The sequence below is a fragment of the Homalodisca vitripennis genome, chromosome 6 (genome assembly GCF_021130785.1).
Source record: "Homalodisca vitripennis isolate AUS2020 chromosome 6, UT_GWSS_2.1, whole genome shotgun sequence".
NCBI lineage: Eukaryota > Metazoa > Arthropoda > Insecta > Hemiptera > Cicadellidae > Homalodisca > Homalodisca vitripennis.
The window spans coordinates 144,722,124-144,741,153 of record NC_060212.1 but is presented as its reverse complement, the minus strand read 5'-3'; the positions used below and the strand labels follow the sequence as shown (position 1 = coordinate 144,741,153).

The 19,030-nt window shown below is 30.6% G+C and overlaps 1 protein-coding gene across 1 annotated transcript in view; it reads left to right on the top strand.

Moving 5' to 3' along the window:
- LOC124364982 (diacylglycerol O-acyltransferase 1-like) overlaps window positions 1-19,030 on the top strand; it is a 45,576-nt gene continuing 26,546 nt past the window's right edge. The window contains 6 exon segments of the mRNA XM_046820845.1: window positions 1-346; window positions 8,943-9,071; window positions 10,582-10,676; window positions 13,571-13,623; window positions 16,789-16,897; window positions 17,767-17,916. Of these exon segments, the coding sequence (XP_046676801.1) occupies window positions 228-346; window positions 8,943-9,071; window positions 10,582-10,676; window positions 13,571-13,623; window positions 16,789-16,897; window positions 17,767-17,916 (655 nt within the window). The 5' untranslated portion in view covers window positions 1-227.

Genomic DNA, 19,030 nt, shown 5'->3' with positions numbered 1-19,030 from the left:
CCGTTGTGCCGACGAGTGATAGTGTCAGTCAGTGTCAAAAGATCAAAGTTCCAGTGATAAACATTATTCAAGCATGTTCAAACTTATTTATTTTCAGGAGGACAAAGTATTTTAGTATCGTGTCTTTTCAAATTGATAAAGGTAACAAAATGTGTTTTTGATTTTTGATTAAAGCTTTTACGTTCGTTTCAGTGTTTATGATTGGTTAAATCTAGAAAAACTTTAAAATGGCAACAAATGAAAGTGAAAGTTACAATCATATTAGAAGACGAGCAAAAAGCGTGACACGTGCTGAAGATATAAAAACTTTTGAGGCAAAAAAACGAAAATCACAACCAGACAAACCGTAAGTTAATATTTATAATTGGTATAGAAATAATGACACATTTAGTTTAATTAAATTAACCCTTTTACATCCAGTCATTTTATTGCATTATTCAAAAACTGTCAAGGTACTTTTTAAATAGCATAAGCTTTTATTTTAATAAATCATGAGCAGAAATTTTAAAGATCTTGAGTTGGTTTTTTAATTTCTTATTTCAGGCTCTGGGGTTATTGGAGCATTGGAAGTGGACTAACTCCTATTGCCTGGGGGTCATCAAATTGGATTTTTAATGAGAAAAAAAAAAAAAAAACATGTTTGAGTATAGAATTTTAATCAGTTTTTGCCAGTATATGAAAAAGAAATTTAAATAATATTTATACATTTTTCTTTGTATAGCCTGTATAGCTAAAATTATAAAAATATCTTATTTAATAAATCGTTACCTCTGATATTTACACTTATTTTTTAAATATAGGAAACTAACAAATTAGAGGCCTGAGCAAACGTTGGCAAGTACTCAATGTAACACACTTTTTATAAAATTACCAATTTTGGAACCACAGTTATTAAAAAAATATTTTTGCCTAATACTTTCATAAAGGAAAAACAATTTCTGTTTTTAGTACTATATATACAATATATATATATCAAATCAGTCAACTATTGAGTTGTCGCTTGTCACTAGCTAACTTGGTCAGTACCTAAAGATAAAAATAAAAAACACTTTTTACACAAAGTACACATCTGTGGCTAAAATCGTTATCATAAACACAAATACCATTATAAGTCAGTTTGTTCAAAAAGGTATTTTCAATAACAGATAACTTATTTTGAATTATTTTACTCGTATGTAAAACTAAACATTCATTCAAAAGAATAAATAACTCTTAGTAAACACAGCATAACCATTAAAGAACGAATGTAAATAAACATCAGCTGTCTGCTTATTTTTCAACTTCAGCCATAATCAACTAAAGAGTCCAGTGGCTTAGCAAATCTAAATTCATTCTAATGAATTTTTGAAGGTTTTGTACTGCCAGTACAGTAAAGAAATCCGAGCTTCCACACTATACAGACATTGGTGGTTTGTATAGTACGGATATTGGTGTTAAAAGGTGTAAAAATATTGTTTTGAAATTTGAATGTACTTAAGGCAAGATATTTCGAGAAGGATTTCATTTATAGACTTTAAATTTTGCTTAGAACTACATTTCTACATAGACAAGAGCGAGTTCTATGATGGTGCATGTACAAGCATGGAATTTGGCTGAGTGTCATTGAAGCATATTGTTCAACAGTCTGGTACAATATTTCAGGGTACATGGAAATATCTTTTCTGTATGATTGTCTATCTGTCCACTAGACATCTCGAGATTGAAATGAGGACTGCAGTATAATAAGTGGCCTCCATCAGTAATCAAATCGCAACAAATCATTAATATTTATCTAAACTCTACCAAAACCAAAATGTTGAACCGAATTACGATATAGATATTTAAAATTACAATCTAGTTTAGCTGTTCTTTATTTATAAAAGTAATAATTTAATGATGAACAAAAGCCTATCTAGGCTAGTTGAATTTATAAAATAAAATTAACAAAACAGTGTATTTAAATTATTTTGAAGGATAAATGTGCCTGACAGCTTGTTACGCAAATAACACATATTGTCATCATACTTAACGATCATACAAATGATTTTACTTTGTTTGAATTAGTTTGGAACAATGTTGTTACTCAAGACCCAGCAATAATTAATCGTAAATAACTATAATTGTAATGTTTTTTTTTTATTTGTTAGTTTAGGTGTTTCTAATTGATAATTTAGTGTACCCTGATTCGATTGTGGTGGTGGCCGCTTGCTCTACTACAGCTGAAATGGCTATAAACCTTATTTTACATGCAACCCCAGTGAAGGAGGCCTGTTACACAAAACATGGTGTGGTATAATCGGACCTTGTTGATACTACTGGTTAGAGTTTGATAAACAGCATCTAAATGTGTTTATTAATACTATGCAATATATGGCTATTATTATTATACACATTGGCATTTATTTACAACAGTATAACCATTATACGATCAAGAAATAATTCAGTAATCACAGTTTTTGTGTACATGGCTCGTACATAATATTTTATGTTGGTTTTTCAAATATAAAGTGCTCAAATATAATAGCAAATAGACTAGAGTAGCAATAATAATTAAATAAATGTGAGGCAAGGCCTTAAAAACACAAGAAATTCCATCTAAAGGGATAAAATGTGTGATATGGTTCAAATTTATTGATAAATTAATAATTGGTAAGCCCTCAGATAGGGTGGTTGGCTAATGAATAGCTCTTCATTAGGGTGGTAAACTCTTGGGTATGCAAGACAGTCAGCTAGTTGGGTTAGGTAAGCTTTTGCTTCAAGAAAAAAAGAACCCTTTTACTGTTATTCTCATATATTTTCAATAGATTTTTGGTTGAAATCTCAATATTTTTGAAGATTTATTCCTTCATGCAGAAATCATTCTTATTGTGTCTTTCCTAACTTTTCTTTAGTGTTGCTGTCACTTGAAACTTTTTAAGTGATTTCCACTAAAAAAGTTAACAAATTAAGTAAAGTGACTAGTAAACTATGACGTTTATGTGAGATAAACATAGTGTAAATGTTAATTTATAAGAACAACATGAAAGTAGACTAAGGCTATTAGTCGTTTTATAGCACGTAGCTTTTACTTTTACTCACCTCACTTGATGAAATTCTTCCCTGTTTGATCACCTAAATGGGGCATTTTTGTTCCCCTACCCAAGTAAAGCCACTTTTAGATCTTCATGACATTGTCAGTTCTATAATGAAACCTTTATGTAGTAAACGGCTAGGTGCGAGTTTACACTATTTTCTCCTGTGGCAAAAAATGGTCTCAAATCTTTTGAATGGCTTTTCAAAATGCATATTTTGTATAATGAAATAAATATCCAAATATATTATGTTCTATACTGAATGATGGTTGTCTTTGAAACTGTTTATAGTGACTCTGCCGTGAGTTTTAATCAGCCTTCTGTGATGTAAATGCCATAAGAGCCAATGAAGCTCAGGAGATTATTAATGACAGTCCTACAATAAAAGTTATTTTTAATATATTAACATCTATCTCATTACAGTATTTATAAATCCATTTTCAAAGTGTATATTTCAAAAATGAAATAAACGTTTCTATAAATGTTATTAAAACATGCTGAATAAGTGTTTCACTATATACTGTTCTGTGGTTTCATTTTAGTATTCAAAAATAAGAAGAAAAACTTAAATGTAATGAACACTATAGAGTGCTTTTGCGGATTTTGGCATTATGACTTTACAAATCGTATTTATATATCTCAAACTGTATTACATTTTAAGATGAAACAACGATCAAACAGAGAAATCAACACAGCACATCACTATAATATAAGGCTGGTTATAATATCTGATTATAATAGACAGGGTACTTAGTGAATTTTATGAAAAGGCAGACTTATGTTGGACAGTATTTTTTTATTCAAGTTACCAAGCAGCTACTATGAAATATGAAAGTAATTTAAACATTTTAAAGAAAATATTAAAAGATTATTTTGTTACAAGTCACCCTTTTTATATTATTGAGGAATTTATTTCAGTACATTAATTATGGAACAGTTGTCACAACAATTTATTTAGTTTTGGTTGTAAAAAATTGTGAAACTAAGCTATGTTATAGTTATAGTTTTGGTTTTTAAAACACTATTCCTGTACTGATGTAAAATATATAATGGAATAAAGATCAATTGAATTAATCCTATAGTGTTATATGGAGAATACAGCAACAAAAAAATAAAGTTGTTAGGACCATGATTACTATGGTACAAAATACTTGATTTCAATAGTAAGTTAAATTGCTCTCTTAAAATATTGTTCCTTACTCTTTTTTAACTCCTTTCACATTTTATAATTTAAAAGGTAACAATGTAATAGAATATGGTCAGAAAACTTATAGCTCCAAATTGGTTTAGAATATGTCGTCAGGAAGATTTTAGAGCTATTATATTATAGTCTCTCAAATAACAAAGTCTACAATTAATTGTAGTTATAGTTGTTTGATTAGAAGTGTATTTAAAACACTTAACGAAAATTAATTATAGGGAAATAGTCTTAAGATAAGGGAAAATATCAGTCCTACTTCATTCAAAACATATGCCAAAATAATATTCTTGAATAATATTGTCTATTGAATATCTTGATTACATTTAATATTAACCAACAATTATGGATTCATAATTATTTTGTAAAAAATGTCTACTATTATAAAAGGAAATGACTAAAGAAGGCTGTGGCTTATTACCAACTGCCTCTTTTAAAATCAATGTTTGTTGACCATAAACTTGAGGTGAGGATGTGATAAGATAGAATTATCAGAGGTCAATAAAAGATTACCACAATTACTACTGATGCTGGGTTATGTATAATTTCTCACCTTACAATTGTTTTCATTATTTTCCTAATTTTACAAATATAATAAATATTTGTTAATTACATTACATTAATTAATATAGTAGAATTATGTTTTATAACATTAATGTTAAAATAATATATCTAATGTAATTATAATTAATTATCTAAGGTGAGTGTACATGGAAAAATTGAATTTGTTTATAGTATATTCAGACAAGACACTGCTATTTTAATTTTAAATATAGAAAAACTAAATATGGACATGAATTAGATGATTCATAGTCTGTTTCAACTGAACCAATGATGATTTTTCATCTGGTGACCTCATGAACACTTCAGTATTATCTTGACAGGAAAATCAAATGTCCATGTTTTACAACAGCCACTTCATGCTGAACTTTGAGATAAGATTATTGTATCAATACGTCTATGGTGAAATAATAATTGTAAAAAATTAAAGGTTATACTTTTAGGAAAAACTTTGTTTGAAAATTGTTTCTGTAACGTATGTTTAGTTTATAAACTTACACAAACTACTTCAGTAGCTCGTTAAAATTTCATATAGAAGCTCCCAAGGTTATTGCTCTAGTTCAAGTTTTACAGCAACAAAATCTTTTATAGAATAAATAGTTTTTCTTGCTACTTTAGTAACAAAATACACATTTCTCACTTAGAGATTATCATCAGTGGTAGTATAGACTATTCCTAAAGATTTTATGTAAGGGCCAAATGTAAAACAATGTGTTGAAGTAACATAATTGGTGTGAACGAAGTCTTGTGGGGGAACTAATCTACGACAAGTGGACTGATTGCTTTATAAATGACTATTGACAGAACTGATTGGGGTGGTCAGTGTCAGTATGTTGGCTTCTACTGCAAAGCAAATCAGAGAGGAAGAGGTCCAAATCAGTTGTAACACTATTGTAATTTGTTGACGATATTTCACTTAAACCTCATCATATTTTCACAAATGCACACCTGTTAGTGTATGTTTTGCAGGCTTTCTTTGTAAAATGTATTTAACATTTAGTTAATTATTTACATTAATTAAATTTTTTTTTAAGTATAATATCAGACTGATAGTCTAGAAACCGATAACCAGTTTGCACTGTTATAAACACACAACCTGGTACTTTTCCTGAGAAAGAAAACAGTTGTCAGCTGCACTAGTTTTTTTGGGAGTTGAAATAAGAGGGTATCAAAGGGTTTAAAATATTGAATGATCATTTTTTTTCTCAGGGCATATTTTGATAGCGTGATATACATACTTAAAATCATCAGACACCTAAAGAATAGTTTATATATCGTCAGACAACTAAGTAAAGGGACTAATGGTTGCAGCTTTAACCCTCTCCCGGGCAAACGCCTCGAAACGCCTCGGCAGGGCGCCTGGCACTAAAGTCCAATCGCCTCCAACTGCTTTATCAACGCCCTCTGCTTTGTGCTGCTATCATACGATTGTTTGGGGGAAGTAATACTGGAAATATCTATTGGCAGTGTCATTGTTGCCTTGTTTATTCATAGCTTTATGACTAGGGACGCTATCTAGGATTAATAATTTGAAACGATTCATTGATTACTTCATTGACGGTGATCTAGTTGTTTAGTAGTACATATTCTTTCTGACTTGTGCTGCTATCTTACGTAATTTGATGAACTATTTGGGACTTTTTATAACCACTTATTTACTGAAATCATTTAGTTAGTTGTTTTCGCAGTCTTTACACTTGGTTCTGTACTTCATAGATGGCAGGTTCACTGTGTTTGCATGATAGCACCATTTTTGTTTGATTTTAATTTACCTCATAAGGTTAATATTTTTTTTTAATAAATACAACGTTATTATAGAGGATTTAATCATCTTTGTAACGATGTACAATACATAATAGTTTTATTAAAGTAAAATGTTCTTAACTTCGTTAAAATGAGAATAAGTGTCCCCTCGCGGCAGAGCGGCCGATTTAATTCAGCCCAGTAGCGCCAAAAGCGCGTCACGGTAATTCAACCGGGAGAGGATTAACGGCCTGTATTTATCCCAGGAAATATAAAACATAAAAATTGTAATAACTTTTTAAAATGTTACTTGATGTTATAAAGTTACAGGAATAATTATCCATTTAGTAGCTAAAATATTACATTAATTTAAAATTCTGAATAATAGTCTCAAATTTTTTAATGAACAAAGAAATATACGAGGGGTATTAGAAAAATAACGTTCCCTATGCCGCCGAGACAGAATGCGATATGTTGGGACAAATCTGGCAACACTGTCCTACTCATCAGCTGTCCCTCTCAATATCCATACCTTTCGCGCCTCGCTAACGTCCAACAGTGCCGGCCTAGCTGCTTTCGAAGATGGAGCTCCCTATCGTTGTTACCGCCAGATGCGAAATTCGTGCTGTGATACGTTTTTTAAATGCAAAACAGATTTCACCTGTTGAAATTCATCGTCAGTTAATCGAAGTTTATGGGGAAAACTGCATATCTGTTCAACACGTTCGGAAATGGTGTAGAGAATTCAGTGAAGGCCGCATGGAAATTCACGATGAAAACCGAAGTGGACGGCCTTCAGTTTCAGATGGAGTTGTTGAAAAAGTTCAGACAATATTGCTTGAAGATCGGAGAATCACCATTCACAGGAACCACAGTAAACAATATTGCGACACATTATAAAACTGAGACGCGCGATCCAGAACCGCCGGAGAGGAAAATTGTCCAGGGGTGTGAGGCTTCTTCATGACAACGCTCGACCTCATGTCTCACGTCAAACTCAAGAACTGCTGACAAATATTGGCTGGACTGTTGTGCCCCATCCCCCCTACAGCCCAGACCTAGCCCCAAGTGATTATCACTTATTCCCAAAATTAAAGGAACACTAGGGTGGCCAACGCTTCAGTACCGATGATGAAGTCAAGGAAGAGGTTACTCGATTCCTCAAAGGATTGGCGGCAGAATTCTACAACATGGGGATAGAAAAGTTGGAGCATCGTCTACAAAAGTGTTTGGACAGAAACGGTGATTATGTGGAAAAATAGCTTAACTTTTAAGTTTTAAATTGATGTATAACACTAAGTAGAAATATAGAGCTGTCTATTTGAAAAAAATCATGGGAACCTTATTTTCCTAATAACCCTCGTAATATTTCTTCATAAAAAAACCATGTGTTATGTTTTTTTTTTTTCATCATTGCAGATGCTTAGCATTACATAAAAACAATCCCTTCATGATTTTCATACAACAATGAGTTTTATTTATTCTTATGAAGTACGATATTATAAGTTATGAAAAGTTATAATAATGTAAACAAATATGCTCCAGTACAAATTTTAAACAGCAAAACACACACCTTTTTCACACATCATTAAACACTACAGACATGGTTTTGTATAAAATGACATCTGCTTTCAGACTATGACATATCCAAAGACAACTAAACATATAAACACACTCACAAGCTTTTGATTGATATTTAAGCCATTATGGTTTGTAATAACATTGGTAAAATTATTTTTACCAGCTTCTGGTTTATGGTTCAAATTCATTGGTAATGTTCCTTTTGAATTAAATTTACAATTATTTAGATATCCTTCTCTCCATCAAATTCATAAACAACCAGTGTGGTGTTGTAATAAGTTACACGTTTCGGATAGACATAAGACAGACTGCAATATAAAATTGAATTTATTTAAAAATGGCTTAATTTTTTTAGTTAATGCACATAACATAACAACAAAAAACACTCAGTTCACATAGACACAGTAAAACTTTGTAGGCCACAGGGCACAACAGCAGACCTTGACATGAAAAGAACCTTTATGTCATGTTTTAAAATTTCAATTCGTCTGTGTGAACTGAGTTTTTTTTTTTTTGTTGTGTTTAAGTGTGTTGTGCAGTTGGCTGATGATAGAGTGTTATATCTGAAACATGGAATTTGTGACAACATCTCACCAGTTGTTCTGTATTTGAAGAACATCAGGATACGTAATTAATTGATGTGTCTATTCTTGTAATATGCATTAATTGTACATAGTTAAACGGTGAGTCATTTCAGAGTGCTATGATGGCGGGTTAATAGAGATAAAATAATTATTCATGCACCTCCTGCCCTATGAGTATTTCATTCTGTCAGTGCTGTATGTAATTTATCTGTTATAATTTTCCAGATGTCACAAACCCAGAGATTCGTTGTTTACTTGGTCATCGAATTTCAACAACTTCACCGGTTTCATAAACTGGGGTTTCCTTCTTCTCTTCATGGGTGGAATTCGCCTTTTATTAGAAAATCTATTAAAGTAAGATATTTGTTGTTCAATAGGTTTGATTTTGAAGTATGATTAATTGGAATTGTACATATTATAATGGATTATTAATAAAAAGACTTTTCCTAATATAAATAAACCAGTATAGATAAACCATATGATATTATTTTACAAGAGGTGTTGTGTTTCAATATTATTTAGAGAATTTCAGAATTTGTTTAGTAAACACCATTGATGCTCTAACAAATAAAGTACAAAATAATCGTAATAAGTTCAGTTAACATAATGTTAAACATTTCCTTATTAAGAAATATTAAATATGAACTATTTTAACCCTATCAGTGCCACTTCCATTTCCCTAAGCCATATGCATGAATTGCCAGATCATTTATCACAGTTTTGCAAGCATCTGGGGGAAAATTATATAAAAATGCTAAACATCTAAGTTTGATCAACTATTTTTCAATTTTTGTAATGAAATGAGCACTGTGATATATGTAACAATTTTTTTCTATTCTTATTCATGTAAAAAATGTAATAAAAAATGAAAAAATGTTAATTACAAGTTTGAAGTAACTTTTTTTGTATGTACATTATTTTTATATTATATTTTTTTCAGTTATATCATTTGAAAGAGCACAGGTAAAACTAAATAAAGGTCATATACTTAGTACATTATTTTATTTTATAATATATGTAACATGGTGTCAAAATTCAAAACAATTATGACAAAAAGCCATTTTGTGCAAACCTATAAAAATTCAGAAATAATAGCACTGCTAGAAGATAGTGATAGAGAAAAAATCAATAACTATCAATAGTTCTGTGCTCGGAGAATGCTGTGAACTAAATAAACTAGTTAAAACAAAAATGTTATATATGAAACATTAATAAAATATTGATCATCTACTATGTAGACATTGTAGACAATGTTGATGCAGTACCACTGAAAATGTTAATATTCTAGATGAAATGTTAATTTTTGTTTTGCTTTTTCAGCATAAAACACTTCAAACAACTAATAATTTTATGTTTTTTTTTTTTTATTCAAGCTCAAAAAAACGCAATTAGAAAAATACCTTATATATGGATTTCATTTTTGTTATATACCTGGAGACATTATTGTAAAATTACAAAGCCATTTGATAAAAAAATGTTTTTACAATATTATTTGTGTTAAAATATGTCGTCAGCAATGCATTATTTATTTTAATTTAGCTGGTGAAACTCGTACTACGAGTTGTCAATATATGTAACAAACATAAATAATAAGTCAAAACCATTTTCCAATGTTTTGGAGGAGAAAATATAGAAAATGAATCTATGAATTCTCTTAGTAGGAATAATATACAAGGTTTTCAAAACCTGTGATAGATTGGGTTTTGGTTATTAATGTTACAATAATCAAACGTTGGCTCTCAAGGCTTTCAACTGATAAAATACAAATACTTTGCAAAACATAAAATAAAAACTTGTACATAATTCCAGTAATATAATTAGTGTTAGTAAAAATGATTAAATATAGTTAAATATTATTTAACAGATATGGAATCAGAGTGGACCCAATGCAGTGGTTCATTGTTCTCACAGGACGACAGGAGGGGGGGCCTGAACATCCATCCATTCTTCTCATCATTTGTAAGTGTTTTTAAACTGCTAGCTCACAATTTCCAAATACGGTTTGTTTGCCATTTCACATGCGTTCATGATTATGTTTGCTACACACAGCACCAGTTTATGCCTTTACACACTGTCAGTTCTTTTAAAATTTTTTAGTGCAGCATATAATTTATTGTCTGTTACCAATTCCTTACAGGACAGTGACAGTTCCAATTTTGGAAACTCAAAAACAAATCTCTGGTAAATATTTTGGAACCATTTTTCAATAAACCGATACAATGAAGTATTGAAGGATCTGACAGAATTTAACGAAAGAGTTAGCGCACAGAAGCATGGACAGTTTTTTGACATTTTGACCTTTAAATCGATAGAGTTCTTTCTTGGACCAAGTAGAAATAATATGACAACGTACAAGTTTGTGGTTACTTTTGTATCATTTAGTACAAATTTCATGTGCAATAAATAATTTGATTTGATTTAAAACTATACAATATTAATAACTTTTAAATAGTGTTTAAATAGTTTACACACATATACATAGTACAACAAAAACACACGTACACATATTACTTTAATATTGTAAATCAATTATAAAATACCATAGAGTTATTCACAAAATTTTATTTCACTAACAGTAAAATTTCATTGTAAAATGTGAGAATTTAGAAAACTTACTTTTAAATAAGCACTCCAATATGAATAATATATTATATAATTATTTTATAAATATTATAAGGTATATTTTAAATAAGCAAACTTGTGAAATTACCATTTTTGCATCAAATTATGTTTTTGTTGCAAGTATTTAAGTAAGCATATGTTCAGGCCTTACGTAGTAGCATTACTGTTGGTTTACTATAGTAATATTGATACCTCTGTGCAGGGGTTTTTTTTTTTAAGACATGGTTCCTAATAACAGTAGTTGGCTTAATTTTTCAACAATAAAATTATTCTATTCAGTATTAATAATAGAGGATAATGTTTTACTTCATAAATAAAAGCAACTCCATAAGTAAAAGTTAGAAAAGCACAAGGTGAAAACCAACTTTGTGATTGCTGTTTGACGAAAGTTGGACTGAAAATTAAATTCTCTTGGTGTTGTAGTAATTAAATATATTTCATTTAGAGTCAGCACCAATCAACAAGACTGCTAAATAGCAGTTGCTCCTTAGTTACACAACTATTTATTCAAATAAAGAACAGACTTTGAGTTTCGGACATTTACAGGTGTGACATTGAGAGCTTATCATAAAAAGATAAAATGAAACCTTAATGATGTCAAGGTGTTAAGATATTTTCACTACTAGAGTAGCCTGCACAAAAATAGTCCGGTGGTGGCTATTGCATCTGAATCCTCTCCACACCCTACATCCAACACTGTTGCCAGTTTTACATGTATGGAAAATTATGTGATGTCTCAACATCTGTTACAATAAACACACATCATCAGTTTTTACCATAAAGAAACATACATACATTTTATTTCATTCATCTGTTTTGCAGACAACATCTATATAAATAAAAGAAAGTCGTGTTAGTTACACTATTTATAACTCAAGAACGGCTGAACCGATTTGGCTGAAAATTGGTAGGGAGGTAGCTAAGGACTGGGAGAAAGACATAGGATACTTTTTATCCCGATTCAGGATTCTGCCCCACTGGTCTCTAAAAGTTACGGAAATACCCGTAAGAAATGCATTGCAGCAAACATATGTTATTAAGTGAAAGAGCCTGTTCAAATTTAATCAGCTGTTCTTTGTAAACATATATAATGCGACAAACAAATATGTTTATATAATTTAATTACGATTTTAAATTTCTTTACATTTATAGCTTGAAAGCATAAAGTAAGCTTAAGAGAATCAGCAAATTTTGTTTCAATAAAATAAAAACCATACGCAATTTCGTTTAACATCTGGAGCTCATAATCATTAGACTGTAATAATATTATGTACCTAATATATGCCTATTTTCGTTTCAAAATTACATTGAGCGCCATCATTTATTACATCGTATGTGTGCAAATGAATTCGACTTTTGACTCCTGTCCACGCTGGGCTAATATAGTTCAATTGTATACAAAAATCATAGAATATTAGAGAAAAATTCCAGTTATTTCACAAGTGCATATTGAGACTGTTTTAAAATTTAAATCTTAAATAGTTCATGAGCTTGGAGTATCTTTCAGTGACTATTTATCTCAGAAGGGTAATAAGGACGTTCAAAAGAAATATGCCTGCTATGTCCCAATTTTTCTGCAGGAAATCGCGTGCGAAGCCGTGGGTAACTGGGTATCTGGTTGTAATTGGTATTTTATTGAAAATCAAGAGTTTTTCGTTATAAAATACTATGAATGTATTGACGAACTAGCTGTTACCCCGCGGCTAATCGCGCATAATTGCTTTTACTAAGTAATATAAGGACTTTTCTAAAGATCGTGTGCGAAGCCGCGGGTAACAGCTAGTGTAAATTAAATAGACAGTATGACCTTAGCCACATCAAGCCACATTGTAGCGGGAACAGCTAGTGATCAGCAGCGATATGGCAACACTACCTCGAATGTCATCAGACTATTTTGGTGCGAACTGCTCCAGTGAATATGCTACACATACCTTGTTTGTTGTTGAAGATGGAACTTATATTGGCTACTGTTAACTTAATTACATTTAAACACTTAAACCAATATTTAATACTTTTATTTTTGTGATGTGTCTGATGAAGATAGCCTTGCTATCGAAAGGCTTCACAAAAATAAAAGTATTAAATATTGGTTTAAGTGTTAAATGTAATTAAGTTAACTTATTTGTTCTTAAAAATTGCATTTGTTATTATAATAAAATTTTTGCTCTAATCCTTTCAGCAAAACAAAACAAAAAGATGTTCCATTTTAACTATTTGTCTACATTTTTCAGACTCTGTTGTGCCTGTAATTTTGAGTTTACTGATTGAGAAGGGACTGGCCTCCGTAAGTAACACATTTAAATCTCCATCTTGTTGCATAATTTGTCGCAAATTTGTACAATACAAATGTATGCTTATTAATCAATATAAATAATTTTAGTAGTAACATACACTGATAAGTATTACTTGTAGACTACTAATATCAAATTTTAATTGAAGAATTATTCAGAAACAAGGAAGTTATTTGAAACATCACGCTAGTTTCTTCAAAGTTTATTAGTCAGTATTTCATGATTACTTAAGGAATTCGTTAATTAAAAATGTATTAAGTTTAAATAGTTAGTTTCGTGTTCAATTTATTTTTAATTGCCTGTGGATTGTAATGAATTTGTCTGTATAGCTATGTAGAAAGTACTGTCATATAATATATACATTTTGTTTATCTTGCAGTCTACAAATGAGGTATCCAAAAACATCAATCAAAGTACTGGCTAACAATTCTACAATTCCTACAACATATTTTATTTGTGTGAATTATTTTTCAAAAATATATAACAATTAAGATAAAAAAATAGAACAATTATAAATAACCACAGGTGAGTTAAATTGGAATATAATAATATTAACTAAATATGATGTGAAATCAGGAGAAATAACATGCACAACTTAAGTACAAATTCAGATTCTTTTTTTTCTTCAGGCAAAATTCAACTAAAACTGTTGTCATAGTTTTGCCCAAAGTAAGTCTCAAGGAGAAAAAGGTGGATGTTCCTAAATTTTTATCAAATACATTATTAGAGGAAACACAGTTTTAGACTGCATATGTACTGTATGTTAAATTTTATGTACTTTTCAGTTGATAGTGACTGGTGTTCATAGATATTCTAGTTGAGACTATCATATGTTTTTAGACAGACAGTATTTTATAATATCGGTATATATATAATAATAGGAGGAGATATAAATATAGATGTTCTACGTAGTGATAATAAGCATACATAAAAAAATTGCTAATGAGCCGTAATATGAGATATGTAATTGAATTTTGTTTTGTATTTCTAAACAGTATGTATATTGCATTACAAATGGAAATGAAAAGTCTTTATAAAGGTTTTTCAATTTTATGAAATTTTAATAACTCTGCTAAAAAGGATGTCTTATTTTACCAGGCGAAGTTATGGCAAAGAAGCCCTTTCTAACAGTTTACCTGCTAACCTAAAGCTTACCTGTTATAATACTATGGTTAAAACCCTGTGGCCAGTCAATTTCCACTATTTTGTAAATATGTAATTTTATATTTATAAAACATATTTTTATTCTCTAAATTTACTTGTATACAAACATTTTAACTTTAAAAAATGTCATTATAAATAATGAAACATTTTATTTTTCACAAAAATTTGTGAATTATTTCTTTTTGGTGGCTAAGGAAAAATATAAATAATTTCATTATTCCTGTAACTTAAATGTAAGAAAATTTCTAAATTTATAAACTTATAAAGAAATGTGCTGTATTTAAATAATGCTGGAATACTGGAAAAAGTATTGTATAAAACAAGCAATGAAACACTTTTCTAAGAGAGATTGTAAAACATACATAAGTCTAAAAGGTTTATTATAGATAAAGTACAAGTAAGTTTCTCTCTCTTGCAAGTGGTGTGTTTAGATTTACCTTTAGCACAGTATTTTATAGCAAAATGTTGATTTTTAAAATAGGCTGCACCAACAGCAATTAGATTGTTCTACAGCTTTTATATTGTTAAAATACATACAATTGTTGTGTTTTTTTAATATTAAATGTTTTCATTTTTTACCAAAAACATCTTTTTAACCCATTGGCCTAGTAGTTTTTCTGGTGCTGCATGGACCTGAACTAGCAATTAATTTTGCTGAAAGTGTAAAGGTTTCGTATAATTTTTATAGAAACCTAACTAATTAAGTTATTACCATGGTTATTTTACTATCATGTTTCTAAGAAACTAGGCTACATTTTACAACAACTATAAAATTAATTTTTATTTAGTTTTAAATCTTTAATAATGTTAATTATAACAAAAATGTTGGGTTTTTTATGTAAAAAAACTTTAGTTTTAATTTTTTTCAATATTAAAATTATTTATTATCTAAAAACTGAATATATATTATTGTTCAGTAACTCTTTGTCATGAAAAATAAATTATATTAAAATTTTTATTTGAACATTTTATTACCTATTTAAAAAAATTATATTTTTGGTACTCATCAAGTGCGGTTTTCCATCAGTTTGCACGGGTCACAGATTTTGTAGCATTCACACACAATTTGCATATAAAAACACAGACCTACACTAAAAAAATACACTGCAAAAGTAAAATAAATAAAATAAAAAAAAAAAAAAAAAAATAAAACTTCACAAACAAATGACAAACAACGTTGTTTCTATTTTGCAGGCTAGCCTTTAGCCTTGCAACAAAACAAAATTTTACCGAATATCACAAATAAATATTTAAATTGATTTTATAAAACTACTGTAATAAACTTTCAATAATATTGTCAGAAGTGCTAGCCGTAATTTTCGACGTAACATAATCCTAGTATCAACACAAAATAAGCACTGGTAATAGATTACAATTATTGAAAAAAGTAATATTTTTCTGCCATAGTTGGCACACCTGAACTCACTAACAACTCAAAAGGTCTGCAGAAAGCGTATTGGCATACCATCTAACGGGAAAAAAAACTATAAATACTTTAAATAGTACATCGCAACGTCACCAGATCGTGCTGCGCACTTGAGTCCAGGTTTGGTCCGTGCATCACTGCACGTGGTATATACGTGAGTCTAGGCCAATGGGTTAACTAATTATTTATAAATATTTTCAACATTTGAATAATTTATTTATCATCCTTACAGTATGTTGTTGAATATTAAATATTTAAAAAATTCTTTTATTTGTTAGCTTATTTATGGATATACTCATACCTTAATACCAATTGAAAAATTAATTCACACCGGGATAATATTCAAGATTTAAAAAAATTTGATTTCATGTTCTCATTGCATACTTTAAATTTAGTTCAGCGATATTAAAATTCCTAATAGTATTTTATTTCATTTCTTATTTATGGATATACCTTAATACCAATTGAACAAGTAACTCACATGAGAATAACATTCAAGATTTTTTAATAATTAGATTTTATGTTCTCATTGCATACTTTACATTCAGACCAACGTATTTGTGTACAGGATATCATAGGTGCTACACTAGGCATCGTAGCCCATGTAGTAAACCTGGCTGCCTTGGTACTCCTACCGATGGTGGTCATCCATGTCAATGCCAGTGGATTCAGTTTAGGTAAGGAGTTTCATCCTGTCTCTATAATTCTTGTAAGGGTTACAATACCATTTCAAGCTCTGGATAATTTATTTTTATGAAATTTTGTTTGATTTTCTATATAAATTATTAGGCATGTGAGTGTCAGATTTCATCTCTCTAGTACATTAGGGAGTTTTAAAAACGGAAATATTGAGCATAAGACGCATATGTGTAAAATTTCATCTTTGACACAGGGCACATTGAGAATTGAAATAAAGTTGTTATAGGGGTTTCAGTCCAATTTCTACCTCTGTGGATGTTTGATCTTTATAAAAATGCTTTAGTTTTTTTAAAGTTGTGATGTAAATGTGCGCCAAATATCAACTTTCTGAAATATCAGGAGTTTGTGAGGGAGGCCTTTGCCTTATATAAAGAGAGATTCTTTAATTCTAAAAATTGTATTAGATCATACAATTCCTCTGTGGATGTTTGATCTTTATAAAAATGCTTTAATTTTTTTAAAGTTGTGATGTAATGTGCGCCAAATATCAACTTTCTGAAGTATCAGGAGTTTGTGAGGGAGGCCTTTGCCTAATATAAAGAGAGATTCTTTAATTCTAAAAATTGTATTAGATCATACAATTCCTCTGTGGATGTTTGATCTTTATAAAAATGCTTTAATTTTTTTAAAGTTGTGATGTAAATGTGCGCCAAATATCAACTTTCTGAAATATCAGGAGTTTGTGAGGGAGGCCTTTGCCTTATATAAACAGAGATTCTTTAATTCTAAAAATTGTACTAGACAGTGTATATTTTATGGAAAGTTCTTTTGTATTAATTGGACCACTACTTTTGGGATCTACAATCCCATGTGATTCACTACAGTCAAATGGAAATAACTGTTACAGTGGGTGCTACAACAGTCTGCTCTCTCTACTCCATCCTGTTCCTCAAGCTGTGGTCCTACGTGCAGGTGAACCTCTGGTGTCGACTTGCTCTCCAGACCTCCAGCAAGGTACACCTCAGGCGACAAAGCCTCTCCGTCAAGTCTAACTTGAGTAAGTGACTCATATAACCTGTACAGTATAATCCTGCTTATGCGAGGCAAATGGGACCGAAATTACCTCGGATAAGGATAAACTCTGATAATCCAGAGACAATGTTATAATAGCCCATAAATAACAACAAACATGTTGGATTTTAAATACAGTATTATATATGTGTCAAATTCGTATTTACACTTAATTACAAACTGTTACTATACTGTAATATAGAAAATGTCCAAAAAATCTTTAAGTTGTAAAATGTGTGATTGATTTTTACACTAATTTTTTTGCCGTTTTGGTCGCCACGATGTCGCGCCACCACTACAGTGTTAGTAGGTCAAATGGTGTGGAGTCCTCTTGCTGTTTGATGTAGGCAATGACAGCATGATCGCCTTCAGTCCATCGGAATGAGACACTTTACGGGTGATATTGTCTGCGTCAGGTTCTTCTGGTTCTTGCAAATTGTTCACAGTGTGTACAATTGCGTCATCACTAAGTTCCATTTGAACATCTTCATTGCACCACACACAGATATCTTCATTTTCTATCTGCTGATCACAAGGAAGCTGATTAGCTAGTTGCGCTAATTCAGATAGGATTTCATTGTCCACTGCTGATAGATTTTCTTTATGCATTGGCAAGTTAAAAGTGCTGAATTGTTAACTTCGTCCCAAGCTGTTGCGATCCAAAGACCTGCACCTTTGATTGTTATTTTTTCAGAGATTGTGTAACACTCATCGCATCGTCTGGACATGAAATAAGCATGTGAATAAGTCTAGGTCTTTAGTTTTTGTATGGTCTCAAGAACTAATTGATTTAGGGACTGTAGTTTTGACCAAGGCTTTTGACACGGTAGACCACACACTACTTTTGAGAAAATTGCTTGATCAAGGATTTGGAAGCACGGAAATTAAGTGGCTGACAAGCTACCTCTCAAACCGGCGTTCATTCATCAAGTTTGCTTCGGCCACTTCATCAGAATTCATTTCATACTCTGGAGTTCCCCAAGGATCGCTGTTGGGACCGTATCTCTTTTCACTCTTCATAAATGACCTTCCTGAAGCTCTACAATGCGACTCACTTCTGTTTGCTGATGATGTGAAACTGTTTTCCATCGTATCCACTG